At 42.9% G+C, this 19717-nt stretch overlaps 2 protein-coding genes across 10 annotated transcripts in view; one reads left to right on the forward strand and one right to left on the reverse strand.

Annotated features, from left to right (window-relative positions):
• Positions 1-19717, forward strand: part of LOC306821306 (serine/threonine-protein kinase BRSK2-like) — a 125825-nt gene that overhangs the window by 46103 nt on the left and 60005 nt on the right. The gene's annotated exons all lie outside the window — the stretch shown is intronic.
• On the reverse strand, positions 8474-17968 carry LOC306821295 (up-regulator of cell proliferation-like). Its single transcript, XM_079339618.1, has 2 exons — positions 17207-17968; positions 8474-14640 (listed from the first exon to the last, which is right to left on the reverse strand). The coding sequence occupies exons 1-2, from the start codon at positions 17307-17309 to the stop codon at positions 9950-9952; spliced, it is 4794 nt and encodes a 1597-aa protein (XP_079195744.1). The 5' UTR covers positions 17310-17968; the 3' UTR covers positions 8474-9949.

Here is a 19717-nt window from a genome sequence, read left to right on the forward strand (position 1 = left end):
AGCATGGAGAGGAGGCCGCAGTCTGCAGCGTTCTCTCCCAAACCTTCACATTACAAATCCTTATATGCCATCCAGAGAGGAGGTGACCTTACAGTTAACAAATGGTGATCTTTACATTTCAAGGGTTCTTTGAAGTTTACTGTATCCTGTCCTTTTGGAGACAGTGACTCTGTGATAATGAAATAACATTTACATTTGTATGGTGTTATCTGAGAAAGAGTATGCCCTCCTGTGGCTCTCTCGCACCTCTGTTCTTTTCAGACCATTTGGTGGCTTCAGGAAGTCTATGTAATTTCTTACAGACGTTCCTGGCGTATTGCTCTGACGAGAGGCTCACGCGCCATAGGAATGGCCTCTCCGTCCAAGCGTGGGGAGACGGTGGTGTCGTACAACACGACAGCCCTAGCCTGTTAGCACTTCCTCGTCCTCAAATCGCGGTGTCGACCTCTCGCGGGATATCGCGCGAATTCGCGAGATTTGGAGGGCGAGCCGCGGCCACAACTGCGAGGGTTGTGGGGTGCGGATTCCCTTTGAGGGTGGACACGATAGGTTTATTGTGTCTGGCAGTTAACCCCTTCACATTGGGAGACTGAACACTCCCTTGTGCATGAATTTCATATTTTAAACGAACAAAGAGTGAAGGGAAAAGCAGTACAGTCTTTGTAGGCCCTCTACAGGCAATTTGGAGGATTAGGCAGGTGGCTCCGCCGGATTTAAATATCGAGGCTGAGGGGGAAGAGAATGACGAAGAGGTCGAGGCTGATGTACTAGGCATTATGTTGACGACCTTCCTCCATAGCAAGAGGAGGCTGCCCCGGCACCATAGAGGTTGACCGGGGTAGTGAGCTCTGCCTATTTAGAGAGCGGATGTGGCAGCCCAGGCATTAGGCCGGGCCCGTGCGCTGTCACACATTTTATGAGGGTACAAACACATACCCGGTGCTATCTCTGGTGCCTCTCCTCCAACACTTGGAGGAGTCGTGGAGGGCTGGGTTAAACCATTGTATTTCTCATCCCAGAGTAGCCGATTGTCTGCTGTGCAGGGTCGAGAAAAAGGTGGGCTATCTGGCACTGCCACCATTGGTTCAGCTATGGCAGTCCTCATGTGGAGAACCATGGTTACGCCTTGTAACCTACACCTTAGTCCAGAGCTGTGTATTAAACTTCAGAGCTTCCTGTCTTCAACAGTCAGGCTTGTCAGCTTCCTGACTCCACCAGCAGTCCCTTCAGGCTCTGTGCCATGGAAATAGAGCTGCCCAACCGACGAGGGCAGACTGCCTCTCTAGTTGAGGTACACAGTTCAGGTGCAGCTTGGCTAATATAGGGTCCATATTGGCGTTGTATCATCGGATATGATATGCATTGTATCCGAACTACAGCTTGTTTCATCTGTCTCGGCACAGTTGATGAAAGGGCCGGGACAGGTATAGCGTCTCACTGGGCGAGGCGCCAACTTTTGGTGGTCACGGTCTGCCTTGCAGCCCAAGGATCTAAAGCGGCCTCCTCAGCCCTGGTGGGACCAGGTGCTAAGGTTATTTTAAAAGCGGCCCAAGAAGCATGTCGCTGTGCCCACATAAATTTCTGGTGCAAGCGGGATAGTCCAACAGCTCCCCCCTGCCACGATACAGGAATTGAGCTGGGACTCTGGAGACATCAGGGCTACCTTGGACGCCCGCCGTGGCAGGGGACGAGGGCCCGAGTCGAATGACAGCCTTAGCCTTGCCTCACTCCGGACGCCTGTCCGAGTCTGGCCGGCCACTGCATGGCTAGTGCACGTCTTACAGGCTTGGAAGACACTGGGCAGGCCCCTGGGTGATCTCGGCATATCCAATCCTCCGACCTCTGGGGATCCAGCTGTCCTTACAGGGGTGAAGCCAATATTGAAGATTGTGCTACAGGATGGAATTTCCACTCTGATAAGGAAAGAGTCAATCCAAGTTGTTACACCAGGCAACAAGCAAACTGGGGTTTATTCCCGGTACTTCTCATTTCCAAGAAGGATGAGACTCTCCGTCCCGTTCTCGATCTGAGAAGGTTAAACAAATGTCTCAGACATTTACCGTGCAAAAGGTTGACCATCCCAAGGGTGAAACTGTTCATCTGCAGAGGGTATTGGTTCATCGCCATTGATCTGACGTATGCCCGTTTTCAGATTCCAATCAAGAAAGGGCATTGGCGGTTCCTCAGATTGCATTGGGAAGCAGGACATACGAATTTCAGGTCCGTCCATTCGGGCTCCCGCTGGCTCCCCGCACCTTACTTGGTGCATGGAAGTGGGCCTGTCGCCACTGTGGCTGTCAGAGATAAGGATCTTAAATTATTTGGATGACTGGCTCGGTGTGCATAAAAGGGTGTGCATTAAAGCAGGCTGAAGTCATCTCAAATAATGCAGTTCTTGGCCTAATGGTGGTCCCCAGACTGCATAACTAACATTGACTCAGGAGAGAGAGGTGACCCTCGGGGGAATGTCTCTCACTTTTCAGACCGGGAGCCGGGGTCATGTGGGTGTCTCCGCCTCCTGGGGTTTATGACATCGTCGGTCAGGCTGTGCCATTGGCCCTTTTTCTTAGGTTCCCAGTGCAGCGGTGGCTCCTGGTGCTAGGATTGAGCCCAGGACGCTGTCTGCAAAGCCCCGTGCTTATCATCAGACGGCTGCAGGTGGTCCTCCACTGGTAGATGGTCAGCATGTGCTGCTGAGGACAGACAGTGTGACCACATCAACCGACAGAGGAAGGTTTGGGTCCCCGCGCCTGTGCATACTGGCACACTGGCTGTGGCTTTGGGCGTACCCCAGGGGTCAGTCCCTGAGGGGCAGCTCATGTGCCAGGGGTAACACTCTGGCAGAGGATCGGCTGTCCCAGGGTGTGGCCTCCAGCCTCCGGACCCCGGAGGCTGTTAGTATGTTTTTTGATGGTTGTGAAAATAAATGTCTTCAATCAAACTGCTTTTGCTTGTTGATAATGTGCTGGCATGAACTTCTGTGAAAACAATTTCATAGCCAACTTCCATCAAGTGTCAGAAATGTTATCCAGCAGGTAGACACACCTGTGTAAGGAGGAAATGTATATACATGATCTGTTTCTGAGAAATCACAATCTGGCACTTACCCGAAGTGTTGTCTGGTTTCAGAGAAACGCTTTTCCTCATTTGGAATAAAGTCAAACTGTAAATTTCGAAGTGTTGTGTAAGATAAGAATGAAGATTTATTTTGTTGATCCCTGCAAGGGGAACTTCTGTTTTTATACTTTAAGTCATGCAACACATGAACAGTCAAACAACGTCCTGTTGACATGCATCAATGGACAGATGTCAAAGTGAGCTGGTTGGGGTGGGGAGTCTGTGCCTTGGCAGTGCTCAGGAAGTGAACTGGCACCTCTCGAGCATCTTGTGTTCATGGGGCGTGTCACATGCTTAGACAGTAATACCAGGAAGGTTGTGGCTGTAAGAAGGGATGACGATCAAATAATGAATGAACTGAATTTATTTGTTCTTTTGTAAATGACTGTTTTCCTTCTAATCACAGTAATGATGTAAATAAACAGCTGATGAGTGGTGGTATGGACTAGTTGTGATTTAAGATCCAGAGTCCAGTCAAGACCGAGACGAGATGAAACCGAGACCTCCTTGAGCCCAAGACCAATATGAGTTTAGTGTTTTTGAGTATTTTGTAGAAGTTCTTGTTTTATTTTTTTTGACAGCTTTTGTCATACGGCTTGGGTTTTGTTTCTTCTTATAACAACAGCAGTCAGATTCAATGAGTTTGATCACTGAGAAGAGATGACCTCCTCACAGCTCACCAGCAGTTTGACCTGAATGCTGTTCTGGAAAAATCCACCAGGTGGCAGAACAATACAATATGTGCATGCAGTGGACCTGCACATACTGTACGTATGTTGGTTTAATAACTACCTAATCTGGTAATTTTGTAACCGAACTGCTGGGTCAATTTAAGAACATCTTCATGCTGGATTATTTAAACCCAGAACTGTGTTGCCTGTTTAGCCCAGTCTGATGGTTCATATATTCTAACCAAACTTTTTTTGTTTTAAACTATACTTTTAGTTTAATTCCTCCGAATCAATTTGTTAAATGTTCTGGCCTGATATTGCTATATTATAAATTGACAATGGTTTTGGTATTTTATATAATAAATTATTTATTTTTATTGCAGTAAAACCTTTAAAAGGAAATTTAAAAGGATAGATACATATAATAGATGGGTCAATGAATCATTATTTGTATAGGGCCAAATCATAAAAAATGTGATCTCGAGGTGCTTTACAAAAGTACAGTTCAAAGATCTTACTCCTTGTTAAGAAAAATGGGAAAAGATGCTTGAAGGATTTCTCCTTTGCGTTCCTGTTGTCCACATTTCCATTCTGCTGAGGTGGAGGTCAGAGCAGGCAGGTGTTGGCGGGGTGTCCGGTGGTAGTAGTACCTGATCACCTGTCTGAAGGTTGGGGGAGCGCCATCTACTGGAGAGTCCAGGCTCTGCTGCCAGGACAAGGCCTCCTGGATAGATAAGAAACATAACACTTAAGCAGTCCATGCTGCCTCTGACAGATAAACAGAGGGAATGTGAGGTTATATGTTTTTAAATTAGCAGTTTTATAAAAACTAGACAACTCGATGCGTCTCGCTGCATCCCCACTTAATTAACATCAATTTGTCTGTGGAAGAGCTTTTGTTGAGCTGCAGCCCAGCAGGCAGCGATCACAACAACAGACTTGGTTTTCTGTTCAGTTCAGTCGTTCGTCCGTTCTGACAAACGACGACATGAACATCCAAACAAAGGCAGGACAACCGGAGACGGAGAAGGACATTCTTCTCACCTGGTAACAGGTGTTTGAGATTGTGCAAAACCGTATGAAAATGTGTATTGAAGATAACTGATATACATTGTCGCACTCTTATATACATTTTTGATTTATGTAGTTGTTCTCCATTTTGAAACCCTGCTGTTGACCTAAACTCCAAGTCTACGCTCCCTCCCGCCCTCTACACTGTCAATGAAAGGCGTCGGCTCCAACCTTCACAACAGGGTCCTAAATCTTCCCCTCTGTCGCCCCCCCTAGTGGTGGAACGGACAACCAAACTACAAACAATCTGCAGAGCCCCTTTGCACCTTTTAGAAAAAGCCAAAGACCCCGCTGTTTATGAACACCTACGACCGTTATGACGATGATGGTGACGATGATGATATCTAGGATGGTTTTGATGCTGATTAGAACTCTCATGAATGCCTGCGCTCACTTCCTGTCCGCACCTGTGTATTGGTTAGCACTTCCAATCCTCACGTTGTCTCCTCCTCAATTCTGTCAAGGGACTGACGTGCCATAGGTACGGAGCCTGTCCGGCTATCCCTGCCACGGGAGAGACGGTAGAGCAGTCAGCTGTAAGTAATCCGGCAGTTGTTCCTGGCTCACGCGCCATAGGAATAAACTGTCTGTCCAAGCCGCGGTGAGGGGGTGGCGTGTCAGCGTGACAGCACTAGCCAGTTAGCACTTCCTCATCCAGAACCGCTGCGCCAACATATCGCGAGAATTCTCAAGGTTTCCATCCGTCTCGCTGCCTCGTGTGATTTTGCGAGATTTTGCGAGATGGCGAGCCGCGGCCATAACTGTGAGGGTTGTGGGGTGCGGATGCCCATTGAGGATGGACATGAGAGGTGTGTGTTGTGTCTTGGAGTTAACCACGCCACAATGGCGAGAGAGAACCCTTCCTAATGCATGAATTGCTTTATTTTTCCAGTACGGTCGTTGGAGGCTGAGCAGGCTTCTCCACCTACTGGGTCCCGACAGGCTAAGCGTCTCAGAGGGGCGGAGCCTGGCTGTGGCTCCAGGAATCCCCTTCCTGTCCCCCCTCTCAGGAGGATATTGCCCGATATAGCTAGCGAGGCGGAAGGGGATGAGGACGAGGAAGAGGTCGAAATAGATGTGCTAGGGCACTTGGTTGACAACCTTCCTCCATGGCAAGTGGAGGCTGCCCCGGAGGAGATGGATGGGGGCAGTGAGCTCTCCCGATTTAGATACCTGATGGGGCGGGCGGCCCAGGCATTAGGGGTGGATACCACCATGTTCCAGGCCCCTGCGCCGTCACGCTTTGATGAGGGTTTGGGGACACAGCCAGTGCCATTTCGAGTACCTCTCCTCCCGGATGTGGAGGAGTTGATACAGGCTGGATTTTCCAAACCCACAGAACCACTGAAATTCTCTACCTTCCTCTAATACACCTGTTTATCTTCATTCAGGTAAGTTGTAAACACCTTCTTTTAATCTTGTCTTCCTCTTTTATACGCCTTTGTTTTACCTTTGTGAAGGTGGGCTACTCCGACCCCCCCCCCCCCCGCCTCTAAACTGTGACATCACTGTGATACTGAAACCGGGCTCCTCCCTTTCTGTGTGTAAACGACTGAAACTAAGAGGAGTGACTCAAACAGCTCCACTCTTTAAGTCGTGCTGTTACGATTGGCAGCAGCACTTGTCACTCTTTTATGATGCTGTTAAATTTATCAGCAACGTCATGATTCACAATCTGAGCAGCAACATTCAGGCTGATTTAATTTACTCTGCATCATTTTTTATTTTGTTGGCTCACAATCTAAATCCTAAACATAAATCACAACGTTTGTGGACTGAATTAAGGAGATTTTTGTACTAAAAATAACTAATCAAAATCGTTGCTCTTTAATTATCTTGTGGTTTCTTTTGATTTCGGTAGACCAGGGGCTCCCAAACCTTTCAGCGCGTGACGTCCCAAATAAGAGCCTAAAACAGCTTACAACGTTGTGATTATATAGGACACCACCACACACTCACTAATACGTACAAACACTGGTAACACAAAGAACGACACACAAGAACACTGCAGCTCAACAACCATTAAACAATTTAATTTAGTGATTTATTGTAAGAAAAACTGGAAGCAGAATTCAGGTAATTTCCATGTAAAGACTTCATCACTGATTGGACAAATAAGACTTAAATAACAGACACACAGGTGTGTGCATCTTTATGTATGTTTACTGTGTGATCAGAGCGCCCCCTTGTGGTTTTTTCCTTCAGTTGTCAGTGATGTGTGTGAGTGCAGACTTTGTGGCTGAGTGATGACTTAATCCAATCAAATCGTTTTCGTCTTCTTAAGAGAACTAAAATCAATTTTCTGCTCATCAGTTTTTTTACTTTGTTTATGTGAAGATGTTTCAGAACAGCAATGGAAATCAATTTCCTGTCACCTCAATTTGATTTGAGAGAGATGTAGTTCTATTACATATAAAATTAAACCTTACTACACTGTAGACAGGAAAAGTTAAAGTGTAGGTCTTAAAGGAATTTTTCAGTGCCTCAAACAAATATTATTTAATTGTGTTGTTATCTTTATTAAAGAATTAATCTCAACTATCTTTAATAAGTTCATTGTTAAATGCTGGTCTTATTCCATAATATAAAGTGACTTTAATCAAAATTATGGAGACCAAGTTCTACGAGCAAACTACGGGGTCTCCAACCCACATATCCAAGGTTCTTCATCCAGCACATGTGCTCCCATCTCTCCTGTCCTTCTCAAGTGGAGCATCGACCTGATGGTAAGTAGGTCTACTTTGTCTGAATATTTCAGTGATATGCAGACTTTATAGTTATCCCATACAAATTATGTATTGTCGGTCTTGTTTTGGATATCCTGCTGGCTTAATGTGACTGTTAAGTGGATAACTCCAGTTGTTACTGTTACATATGCCTCCTTGAAGATTAGCTAGCTAATTATATTATCCGTTAGAATCTGGAGATATTTTCAAAATGAAAGTTAACTTGTGGTCTTATGTACAGCACTCTGTTCATGTGTATAAGTATATTTAATTGTACTTTTTTTTTAAGCTAAATCAACGAATCAGTCTTTAGTTCTCATCATAGTTGTCCTTTGATTTTCAGGTTCTGCAGTTTAAGTTTGCAGTTTTAAAACACAGAAGAAGAGCTTACTGGCCCTGTGTCTACAGTGACTGTGTGTGCACCTTCAAAACACACTGGGTTTTAAAATCCCACCTTACAAGATGTTGTTGCAGGACGGTGAGAAGGCAAGAGATCTGCACTTTTATCATTTTTTATGTTTTTGTTCTGTTGCTGAAGTCAGAATTGTTATTTCTGATTTCAGGGTCGGCCTGCTTTGTTTTCATTGTGCTTTCTGCACTGTTAGGGTTAGGGTTAGGGTTCACTGTTAGAAAACTTGTCTTTTAATGTTTAAACAAAACATTTGACTGAACTGGTTATGATTGTATTTGTATGAAAGAGTATGGGGCAACTTTCATTATCTGGAATTCATAGATAGCAGAACTTTAAATTTGACGTTTTTTAAGATAAGAAATAAAAATAATCTGAATAAAAGCTCATTTGTTAGCCCAACTTCTAATGTTTAGAAATCATAGTATGTAGAACTCAAAATACATTATTTACAATTTGAACAAAAGAAGACTGAAGAAATAAATTTCTACTAAAATCTTTAATCACAGTTTAAATCAACATGTGTGGCTTTAGGCCCATTTTCACTTTGATTATACAATCAGTAAATCATCTTCATCAAACAACATTTTCCATCAAAAACAGAAAGAACATGTAAATATCAGCTTGCTGAACTCATGGTCTGTCTGAAATAACTCAAATAGGCCTCACTTCTCCTGCTCTCAGCCTCTTCAGACAACATTGAAACATAATCATCAAAGTCAGTGAGATGAACATCACATATTCACTGACAAAATCAAAAACACATCAAAGGATTAACTTGTTTTTACTGTGACTACAAATTGAGCCATCAAACTGTTATTGTACGAGCAGGTCATTTCATCAGCATCACTTTCTGTACTGTAGCTCTATGACTGAGCAAACACATGAAAACAACAAGGCCAAAATATAACTGAAAACACAAGAAGAACATTTACGTTAGAAATACAATAAACAATGTAAGTCAGCATCTGAAGTCAGTGTTATCAACATTTCTTATTTTCTGACTGTATTTAGTTTTCTTGTGACACATTCTGTGATCAGGACGATCAAAACTCCAAATCTGAATCAATGTAGAATCATTCTGTCACAAACACTGCAGATCATCTTTTTCCCCCTGCATGGTCTCTCTATAGTAAATCCTCATTTCATCATCTTTACTATGTGTACCTGTTAAAATACACAGAGATATACAACTACATAAAAAACAACAAACTGTTTCATTACTCATCAAAACAAAAGAAAACATGTTCGTGGTCTTGAAGAACATTTTCATCATTATTGCACACTTAAAATGCATGTGGGCATGAAAAAATACAACAACATGAAGATAAAGAGAGATTAAAAAAACAACTCAGAGACTTCATATAAAATAGAAAAACAACAACATGATCTCTGTTTTCATCATCTGTCATGGTCAGCTTGTCACTCATACCGACCTCACATTGTTCACACCTTCTGACATTATCTTTGAAAAGAAAATCTTAAACACAAAAGGTAACTGAAAGAACATAAACTACATGAGTTGTCCTTTACACTTACATCATAGTCATCCCCTTATTCATGTACTGTTGTAAGAGTGCTGAAAGAAAATATACAAAACAAAATGATTCTTCTATTTTAAAAAAAACAACACAAAATTTCATTAGTCTTTGCTCACAATCACCAGACCAGCTGTTCACTGTCAGCAGCTGGTGAGTCAAATGAACTTAATCATAACATAGAAACATTAAAAATATAAATCAGGTGTTTGATGCCGAGTTTCTGTCTTTCTTTGAAGACTTCCATTTCTCTAAGTAAGGAAAACATGTGAAACAAGCTGTTTTTCTCAATGCCCTGAAGCGTTCAGTGTCATATGATTCTGCCACTCCTCCTCCTCTGTTGGACATTTGCACTCAAAAAACAGGAGGTGTGTAAATGTTTCTTGTTTCAGGATATTTGTCAGAGTTGTGAATTGTTCATTTAATGTTGAAGGCTTCTTTTAAACCTGTCAGTGCTTGTTCCTTTGTGATCTTTCTCCAGGACTCTGGAACGTCAGCTGGCTTTGCTTTGTATTCTTCAGCAAACCTGTCATTGTATTTCACCAGGACATACTTCCAGTAGTCAGATGCCTGGATGGTGCGGTCAGGAGGAATGTGCCAGTCTGGATAGTATGTGGTATAGTCTTTATAAGGATGGAACTTCCCCTCAGTGTCTGTGTTACTGAATTGTCTTTCACCCTGGACATCTGTTGTACACAGTGTTTCAACCAACTTCTCAGAATCTTGATGTCTGTACATGCCAAGACCTTGAGGACGGTGCACAGCTGCATGATGCTTGCTGTGTTCTTTGCCTCCAGCCTCACAGGGAACTTTGCAGAATGGACATTGTTTTCCACAGCCAAACACACGCTTAAAGAGCTCCTCTTGTGGTTTGGTTGGGAGTTTTTCCAGAGTCTCAGAGATGTCACCAGAGTTTGAGAATTCCTTCTTCAGGTCTTCCTTTAACTCATCGACTGATTTAAACAGGTTTTCTGTAAACTGATGACATTTGCTTTGGATCTGAAACAGGATGGTTTTTTCTTCCTCCACTGAAATTGAGATGTCTTTCTTTAAATAGTGTCGCATGTTGTTGATGAGTTCTTGGATACTTTCCTGGTTGTCTGGTAGCAGAGTGTCATCACTGCGTTTTGTGGACTGCTCTAATGCTTGTTTGATTTTGTCAACAATGACATGCAGAATTTTATTCTTCAGTCTGCACAGAGTCTGGCCCTCTGACATCTTTTGCAGGACATGCTGAAATATCCAATCCTTAACACATATTTCATACCTTGTAATGTACTTAACAAAACTCTCAAAGTCATCCTTTTGCAGCAACTGTTCTTGAATGTTGTACTGGAAGAAGGAGCGTGAACTGTACTCTGTTGAATAGCAACTTGTCAAAATGTCATCCACAATGTCGACTCCCAGAGATCTACTGATGTACTCCTCAACAGCAGGTTTGATGCAAAATCTGACATAATCAGTTGCTTTGCGTTGGCTGTCATCTCTCTCTTTGTACAAGTCAATGAAGTCTGTCAGATACTGTTTCTTTTTCTCTTCCAGTTTAATTTTTGGATCCCTTTGGGCCAAGTAGTTCCTGTGCATTTGAAGGAACTCTCTTGAAGCAAATCCACAAATGTGAACTTTCAGGTCAATATCAAACTTGGGGTTGAACTTTTTGCAGCTTTGCTTGAGGGATTCATCGACTCTTTCCAGAAGTTCCTTTGTGAGAGAATCATGGTAATCTTTTTCTGTCTTTGCAGCATCTTGAACAAATCGTGTGCAGGATGCAATTACACTGTCTGCCAGGTTCTGTAATTCAGGTTTTAAACTATCCGGCCATATTTTGCTCCATAGTTCCATCAAGGGGTTTGTCCTCTTTGCATGTTCAGTTTTGGCCTTAAATTGATCTTTCCCTGTTTCTTGCAGGACAGTAATATTCTGTAGTTCCTCATTGACATTAAGATTTCCAAAATGTCTTCTCAACTGTTCAATAACTTTGGCAAGTATATCCTGTTCTTTTAGGCCAGATATGTTTACAGTGACAGCAGCCCACACTTTTTCAAACTCTTCTTTCAGCTTCTCGTCTGACAGTTTTTTGCGTTTTTTGCAGTCGCTCAGAAGTTTCTTAACTTGCTCTTCGATCACTTCTCTGTGTTTTCTCTGAAGGTTTTCAGCCTCTTTTGAACTTTTTTTACATTCAAGTGCACAATCCAAGTCATTGTTGGCTGAATGTTGGATTTCATTTGTAAGACCATCAATCCTGATGATGAAGTCAGTTTTGTATTTCATTATCAGATTCACATGTTGGTCTTTCCTCTTGAAGTAGTCCTGAAGTTTCTGATCCATTTTTGTTTTTTGTTCTGCTATTTTGTCAGACACCTTTGACTTTTTTGATTTGACCATTTCATTCAATTGATGAAGCTCAGACTCATTGTCAGAATTTTGGATTTCCATTTCAGTTTCTCTTTCACAGCGGGAAATCTCTTTTCTGAACTCCCATTCCCACTGATTGAACTCTTTGCAAAGGTTGTCATAGGCATGAGCCACGAGAGTGTTTCTGAAACTAAATATGAAGTTCTCAAACTTAACAGCTCTCCACAGACTTTTTATCCACTCCAGAAACTCTGGGATGTCTGCCACATGATCACTTTTGTCTCTTTTAACTGTCTCCAGAAGATTTTTCTTGAAATCTGCCACAGCTTCACTGTAACCTGTGTTCACTGGTGCCATTGGTGGGGTCCCGTGCCACAGTCCTGGGATATTCCAGTTATTTTTTTCCAAGTCATAGTCCAGCACATCTGTGAATAACTGTATGGAAGGATGTTTTTCCATTTCAGCTGCGATTTTGGTCATTTCATTGAGCTGTTCCAAGAGATGTATTCGCTCTGTCTTGGTATTTGCATGGGCAGAAACTCCACCAACGTTCTGGTGCACTAAATGAAATACTGGCTTTTTCCCAACCTGCTTCATCCTCAAGAATGCATGAGTCGCAATTTGAAGAAAATCCTTCATTTCAGTTGAGTTCTCCATTGCAACATTGATAATAGTGACATCACTTAAACCGATGACAAAGGTTGCCAGCTGGTTGTCATGCTCACAACTGTCCTCTAGTTGTGCCAAACAAGGAGACCTTAGACCCTCTGTGTCAATGAGAACTATAAAGTCATAGTTCAACTCGCTTTTCATGTCATCACCTACTCTGAGAAAGAGCATGTATGCTCCTCTTGTGCATCTGCCACTGCTGACAGGAAACTGCACACCAAACATGGTGTTGAGGAGTGTTGACTTCCCTGTACTTTGAACACCCAACACAGTCAGCACCAACAGTCTGCTTTCACCTCCAACCTTGTTGTGAAGTTCCATTAGCACATCTGTCACCCACCTCTGAGGGATGTTTGACGCATCTCCATCGAGAAGCTCTAAAGGATATCCATCCAACAGCATTTCAGCAGCCAAACCAGGGAGACGAGATATTTTATCATCAATGTGTTGTGACTGGGATGAAAACTCATAGATGAGTCCCATCTCTCTCATGTAATGCTCTATTCCCAAAGAGCTTTCCAGCAAAGCCCAATCCAGTTCTGCAATCTGTTTCCCGTCTTTCTGCTTTTTGTTTCCTTCTTCTGTTAGTTTGTGACGTAGTGTTATGGCCAGCTGTGAATGTGCATTCAGTTTAAGTTTCATCCACTTCAGGAAAAAATCTCTCTTGACTTTGTCCTGTTCAGATGATTGTTCAATGAAACTATTCATAGCTTTGGACAGTTTGTGTTTGCCCAGCTCATTGACAATCTCTTGTTTTTCTGTTTGCAGTTGAGATTTATATTTTTCCCCACCAAGATCACCTGCATGTTTTAACCTACATTCTTCCATTTCCAACTGTGATAACCTTTTCAATTTATCACCTTGTAACGGAAGTGCTTTGTTCTTGTACTCTGGTATAGGTCGCACACCAATTCCTTTCACAATCTCCTCAGCTGCCTTCTTTTGGTCGTCACTTATGCTTTCATCCTCAGACAGACCAAGTTCAACCGCCTTGTCAAGCATGTTTTCGATTGTCATTGAAGGTTTTTTATTTGTCATGGATTTTTTGATGGCCACACTTAGTTTCTCTGAAAACTCACACACATTTACATCTTGGCCTTTGATTTTCACACAGCTCTTTGGTAAATCTAATTCTTTGACTGTATTGCTGACAGTCATCATGTCCTCTTTGGCACTGTCAGGCCTTCGATTCACAACCAAGAACAGTTTATCTTTCACTTCTTGGAGAGATATCAGAATCTTGTGCTCGTTTTCTTCAACTTTGTCCAGGAATACAAAGGTAGCAGTCGACACTTGAAACAGAAAACTGAATTGTGTAAGTGACCCACCAATGTCTCCTCTCAGATTGGCAACAGCAATTGGTTTTGGAAATTTGTCAAGATTTTCTGTGCCACAGGGAAGGTACCAGCAGACTTCTACCAATCCATTTGCAATTTTCCTTTCATGGTTTCCTCCTTTCATATCTCTGTGTATGAACATGTTGTTGTTGTTGTACTGGTCCAGGCTGAGAATATGATTCAAACACTGGGACTTGGATAAACTGCAGTTTTTAAGTCTCACAAAGGAGAAGAAGGGTAGTTCTGTCTGGACAATGTTTTCTTCAACAAACCCTTTTGAACTTGACATTTCTTGTGGACGCCACTCTTTGACGATGTCCCTCAGAGCCCACACCATCAAGGTACTCTGACTACTGTTGCCATGTGGCAACACGAGTGGGACAGAAAACTGGCACATCGACATTTTGAGAGCCATTTCTTGTTGCAAGAAGCTGTCAGCACAAAGAAAGAGTGCTACCACGAGGTCAAGAATGTTCACCTTATTGTCTGCAGAGTCCTCTGCAGTATAAAGGTCAAAGTCATCATTGTTTTCCTCCTCTTCATCATCTTTGTTTGATAATTGTGTACAGTTCCTGCATTCTGCTTTGATTTTAAATAGTTTCCTGAGAAAGCACCATGGTATGTCCTCCACTGATGAAACTGCTTCATCATACACACTGTTTCTGTTGATCTCCAAGAGAGAGCGAAGAGTAAGTTTGTTGGGATGAAATCTCTCCAGTCCAAGTTGTGAGAGAAACTTTAAAAGGACTGTTAAAGAGAGAGAGAACAGGTTTACAGCAATAGGTCCCTTTTTGATATTGATTAAAATTCTTTAAGTTTACCTAAAAACAGTTAGCATTTGCATTTATGCAAGTCATGTTTAGTCGTGACTAGAGATGGGCACAAGTCACTTAAATGTCCAAGTCAAATGTTAATACTGTTCATGAAAGTCCATATGAAGGCTCAAGTCTTCAGAAACAGTTGCAAGTCCAACTTAAGTGTCTTTGTTTTATAAATAATATTGAATAAATAATCTTTTATGACATCTTTATGTATATCGGGAGGATTGCCAAAATAAAAATACAATTAGTTAATCAGTGAAAACGGAGAACATTCTTACAAACATTAGGGATGTGACAAGATTTCCATCAAGTTCTGTTCCATCAGACAGGTATTGTTGATTGACTTCAGTTATGATCTGGCACTATGTACTGAAATTTATATGAAATTGAATTAATCTTGCGCGCATTGGTTAGTTTGTGCTCCCCATGTATGGAGGCTGTTGTCCTCTAAACGGGTGGAATGAGTTAGAATCCGAACTGTGGCTCCTATCCCACTCTTGTTTCCTGATTTCTGACTCTATCCATTGTCCTTTCTCTACAATAAAAGCACAAAGTGCTCCCAAAAAAAGGGTTGGGTTAGGGCTAGGGCATTTTTTTAAATTAACGTAAGGGGGTACGGGGAGGGGGTAGGGGAAACACTGACATTAGTAGTTCATATCGTCACTCAGAGACTCTCATAATATCTATTTTTGCAGACAGTTCACGCAGTAATATGCTGCAGTGTCTGTCTGTCTGTCTGTTGGTGTCTGTATTTCTCGTCGCCACACACAGCCTTCCCTGAAACAAAGCTGGATTGAGTTTTTGTAATAAAGATTCACATGTCAGTGACAAAGTGGATGAATTGCTGGATGTCTTTCGTTGGGTTAGGGTTAGGGTTGGTATGTATCGCTTTTTTTTTCTGTTTTGAATTTATTAGTTAGCGGTTAGCTGCTATCATGTGACGCTATTACATAGTAGCTATCGGCATCCGGCATACACGCCGTCTACCAAATAGGGCACGGGTGGCTGTGGAAACTCAAACGGGATCAGGCTTAATCGAACCAAACCGTACCAAACTGTACTGATCCATACCAGACTGCTGTGTGGAAAGGTGCACCCAGCCACTCTGCAGAGGAAGTTAATTTTAGCTGCTTGTATCTGGGATCTTGTTCTTTCAGTTATGCCCCAAAACTCGTGACCATAAGCTCACCTATGGTCATGATGAAGTGAATGCAGCACTGAACTGACCGCCTGCATTGCTTTAGCCTCTAGCCAGCGCCGACTGAAGCAGCTGCAGGGGCTGTCCTCATTATGGTGTCATCTGTGTATTGTAGTGTTGTGCATGAGGGGAATGACGCTCAGCATGCATTAGACAATGTACCAAAATTAAATAACAATAAGATTGGGCACAAGTCCAGTCTGAAGTCTTGGAGGGGCAAGTCCAAGTTGAGTCTGAAGTCATATTTGTGCACGCTTTGAATGTGAGTCTGAAACTCAAGTCTCTATCCCTGTAAGTGACTTTATTATCTTCTCTTGTCCAGTTACTCCATAACAATAAATACACCACCAGTTTGTTCTAAGACAAACATTGCATAGGCTACAACAAAGACTCATCCTCTACTGCAGGGTTCAATGTGTATGACCTGCCTGTTAATGTCTGTATTGATCAAAACAATATTTTATCCTAACTTTCCCAACCAGCCACGATGCTCTCTTAAGCCTGGCTCAGATTCCTCCTTCCTGACAATTGCAGACTCGCTCCCAACTCAAGGCTGCTCGGGAGCAACTACCTGCCACCTACCAATGGTATATAGATCACATTTTACATCCCTGATCTGTTCAGACATTGTTGGAGACGCTTAAGGGGGTATTTCTTTAAAACATCTGTTTTTTAGAATTTTAAATCTTGACAACTACGGCATGAAAGGGTCTGGCAGAAGTTTTGTGTGACTATAATGACTAAGAGTGGAAAGTGAGAAGTGGACTGTAGTGGTGGACTACCATAATGCATAATCTTGCCTTCAGCTCTCACTGAAGAATATACAATACAATTTGTCCACATTCAACATTTTCTCATCAAAAAGTTGTTTGAGATTATGGAGAAGAATATGCTTTTCGAGGATTCAGGAAGGATTTTTAAAGCCCTGCAGTTTGAGCCAGGCCTAAGAGCCATATCAGGGCTGTACCTGCTTTTCAGTCAATGCAAATTCAATGCAATGCATTAGCTCCTGCTGCTTTCACTTTGCATGGATGATTAACATGCATGCTTTATTAAAAGGCAAACTCTGAATGTTTGGTTCATGCCATGACTTAGTTTCCCATTCTTAAAAAAACAACAATTTTAACCTGAGATGCATCATTTTTCTTCAACATTTAAATATTTTTACCCTTCGAGAAAATATGTTTTATGTGGCTTGAATGGCTCATAGATATTTAATGGATAGTTTATGGTTTATAAAACTGAAGGCTGAATGAATGATAGAATATGTTTAACTATTGTAAAGGGATTTTACCTGTTTTATCTTCTTCTTTGTTCCGTGAAGACATGGTGACTTGGACACACTTTTCAATTAGCCGTCCTGTGCTTTCAAACCTGGAGGAAACATCCAATACCATCGGTTTAGTTTGACAGAATCACACATTGGGATCTTGAGCTTCACTGCAGATCAGCTCTAAACTATTTCAACAAATCAAGCAATCACAGTACGCTACTGACTAGGGATGTAAAGATTAATCATTAGGCAGTTAAAATCGATTCAATGGTGTCAAGGTTCACATCGATACTTTAAAAAATGAATCGCAGTAACACGGTCCAAAATCAACACCAGCCAAGGGCCAAATGCAGGCAGATTTTCCATTTGGTGAGTAAATTTCAGAGGGCATTTACATTACAAATTTAATCATGGAGCACACTGAGAGTCTGAGACACACCAACCTCCATTTCACTGCAAACACACACATAAACACGCGCATGTGGCGCAAACCTTTTAACTTTTAATGCTTCAGCACGTAGTTGATCCTTGATCCATTCGACCGAGTGGGAAAAAGGTCAAAGGGTCGGTTAATCTCTTCTCCGTTCTCTCTCACCGTGTCTGCGGCTAACATAAAGATAGGAATGTCCTCTCATAGTCTCTGTATTCTCAGTCTGTGAGCGTCTCCACTCAGACTGTGTGAAACAGTGCTGTGTTCTATACACTGCAGATATAGTGCACACTGAAGATGCGCAGCAGGAGCAGTCAGAAACATGTCTAATAATGAGCAGGCTGATTATATGAAGTGTCATTTAGAGAGTGCAGTTTAATGTGCCTCACAGAAACCTGGTCAGAAACACCCTGGACGCGAACGTGGATCTACCGGGCTTCACTACAGTGAGAGCGGACAGAGATACGAAACGCAGCGGCAAACGGAAAGGAGGACTGTGCTCTCCCCTGTCCTGTTCACCCTGTACACCTCTGACTTCCAGTGTAACTCTGAGCTCTGCCACATGCAGAAATACTCGGACGACACTGCGATAGTTGGTTGTGTCAGGGATGGACAGGAGGAGGAGTACAGGAGCCTGATCGAGGACTTTGTGACGTGGTGCAGTTCCAACCATCTGCAGCTAAACACCTCCAAGACCAAAGAGATGGTGGTGGACTTCCGAAGAAACAAACCACATCTAGAACCTGTTTCCATTGGGGGGGTCGACGTGGAGGTGGTCAGGACCTAGGGGTATCTGGGGCTGCAACTGGATGGCAAGCTGGACTGGTCGCCTATCATGGACACTACCTGCAGGAAGGGACAGAGTCGTCTTTACTTCCTGAGAAGGCTGGGGTCCTTCAACATCTGCAAAAAGCTGCTGCAGATGTTCTACCAGTCTGTGGTGTCCAGCGTCCCCTTCTACGCCGTGGTGTGCTGGGGAGGAAGCTGCAAGAAGAGGGACGCAGCACACCTGGACTCACTGGTGAGGAGGGCCGGCTCTGTGGTGGGCACAGAGCTGGACTCACTGGTGACAGTGGTAGAGAGGAGGACTTTGGACAAAATGCTCTCCATTATGGACAACACACACCACCCCCTGCACAGCACCTTCACCGGCCAGAGGAGCATGTTCAGTGATAGACTGCTGTCACAGTCGTGCTCCACGGACAGACTCAAGAACTCTTTTGTCCCCCTGGCCATAAGACTGTACAACACTTCACTGTCACGGCAGGGAAGAAGCACACGGTGAATCCTGGAGTCATTTTTCACTTTTTTCTCACTCCTCATCTGCACTGCTGACCTCAGAGTCAGCCTCCAGTTGGACACTTTAATGCATATTGATAGTCACCTTACTGAGCACAGGTCACTTTAAAGATAATCACCCTAATCATGTCTGGTTTCATCCTACTGTTGTGTTATGCTACATCTGTAATGGTTGACATGATCACCCTAACTAGGTCAAGTTTCACTCTATTGTCTTCGACACTTAATGCTAATCTGCTCCTCAATAGTTGGGTACTTTAATGGCAATCACCCTAATCACTCCTGGTTTCACCTTATTTTTTTGGACACTTAATGCTAATCACTGCTCCTTTATGTTGCTGAGCACTTTAATGGCCCAGTCTGCATCCCTGCATTGACTGTTTAATGACTGTACTCACACCTCTGGCACTACCTCAAACACCTCTGTACATGCACATGTAACTAGTTTCTAGAAGGTCAGCACTTTGTTTCTAAGGCTCTTTAACTGTTTACAGGTCTCTTTTAATCAGCACATGTTTTTCTCTCCTTCACAGGTTATGTACATTATGGTATATCCGTTTTAAGTCTAATGCTATACAGGGGAGGGGGGACAGCTGGTGTGTATTGTAACTAATGTCTTGTGTCCTGCCTGTCTGTATACTGCTACTGGATGCCTTGAATTTCCCTCGGGATCAATAAAGTATCTATCTATCTATCGATCTATCGATCGAATAATAATTTATTATTCTCTGATGGATTTTAGTCTGTCATGTTGTAATACCGGGGGGTTCAGAGGGGAGAGGGGAGTCTGAAAATGACCTATT

The sequence above is a fragment of the Symphodus melops genome, assembly GCF_947650265.1.
Source record: "Symphodus melops genome assembly, chromosome: 3".
NCBI classification, from domain to species: Eukaryota; Metazoa; Chordata; class Actinopteri; order Labriformes; family Labridae; genus Symphodus; species Symphodus melops.

Excerpts from the sequence above, each read along its gene's own strand:
- LOC306821295 (XM_079339618.1), bottom strand. The coding sequence starts at position 17,309 with ATGGTATTGGATGTTTCCTCCAGGTTTGAAAGCACAGGACGGCTAATT. Across the intron at positions 14,641-17,206 it reads CAAAGAAGAAGATAAAACAG|TCCTTTTAAAGTTTCTCTCA; the intron begins GTAAAATCCCTT and ends TCTCTTTAACAG.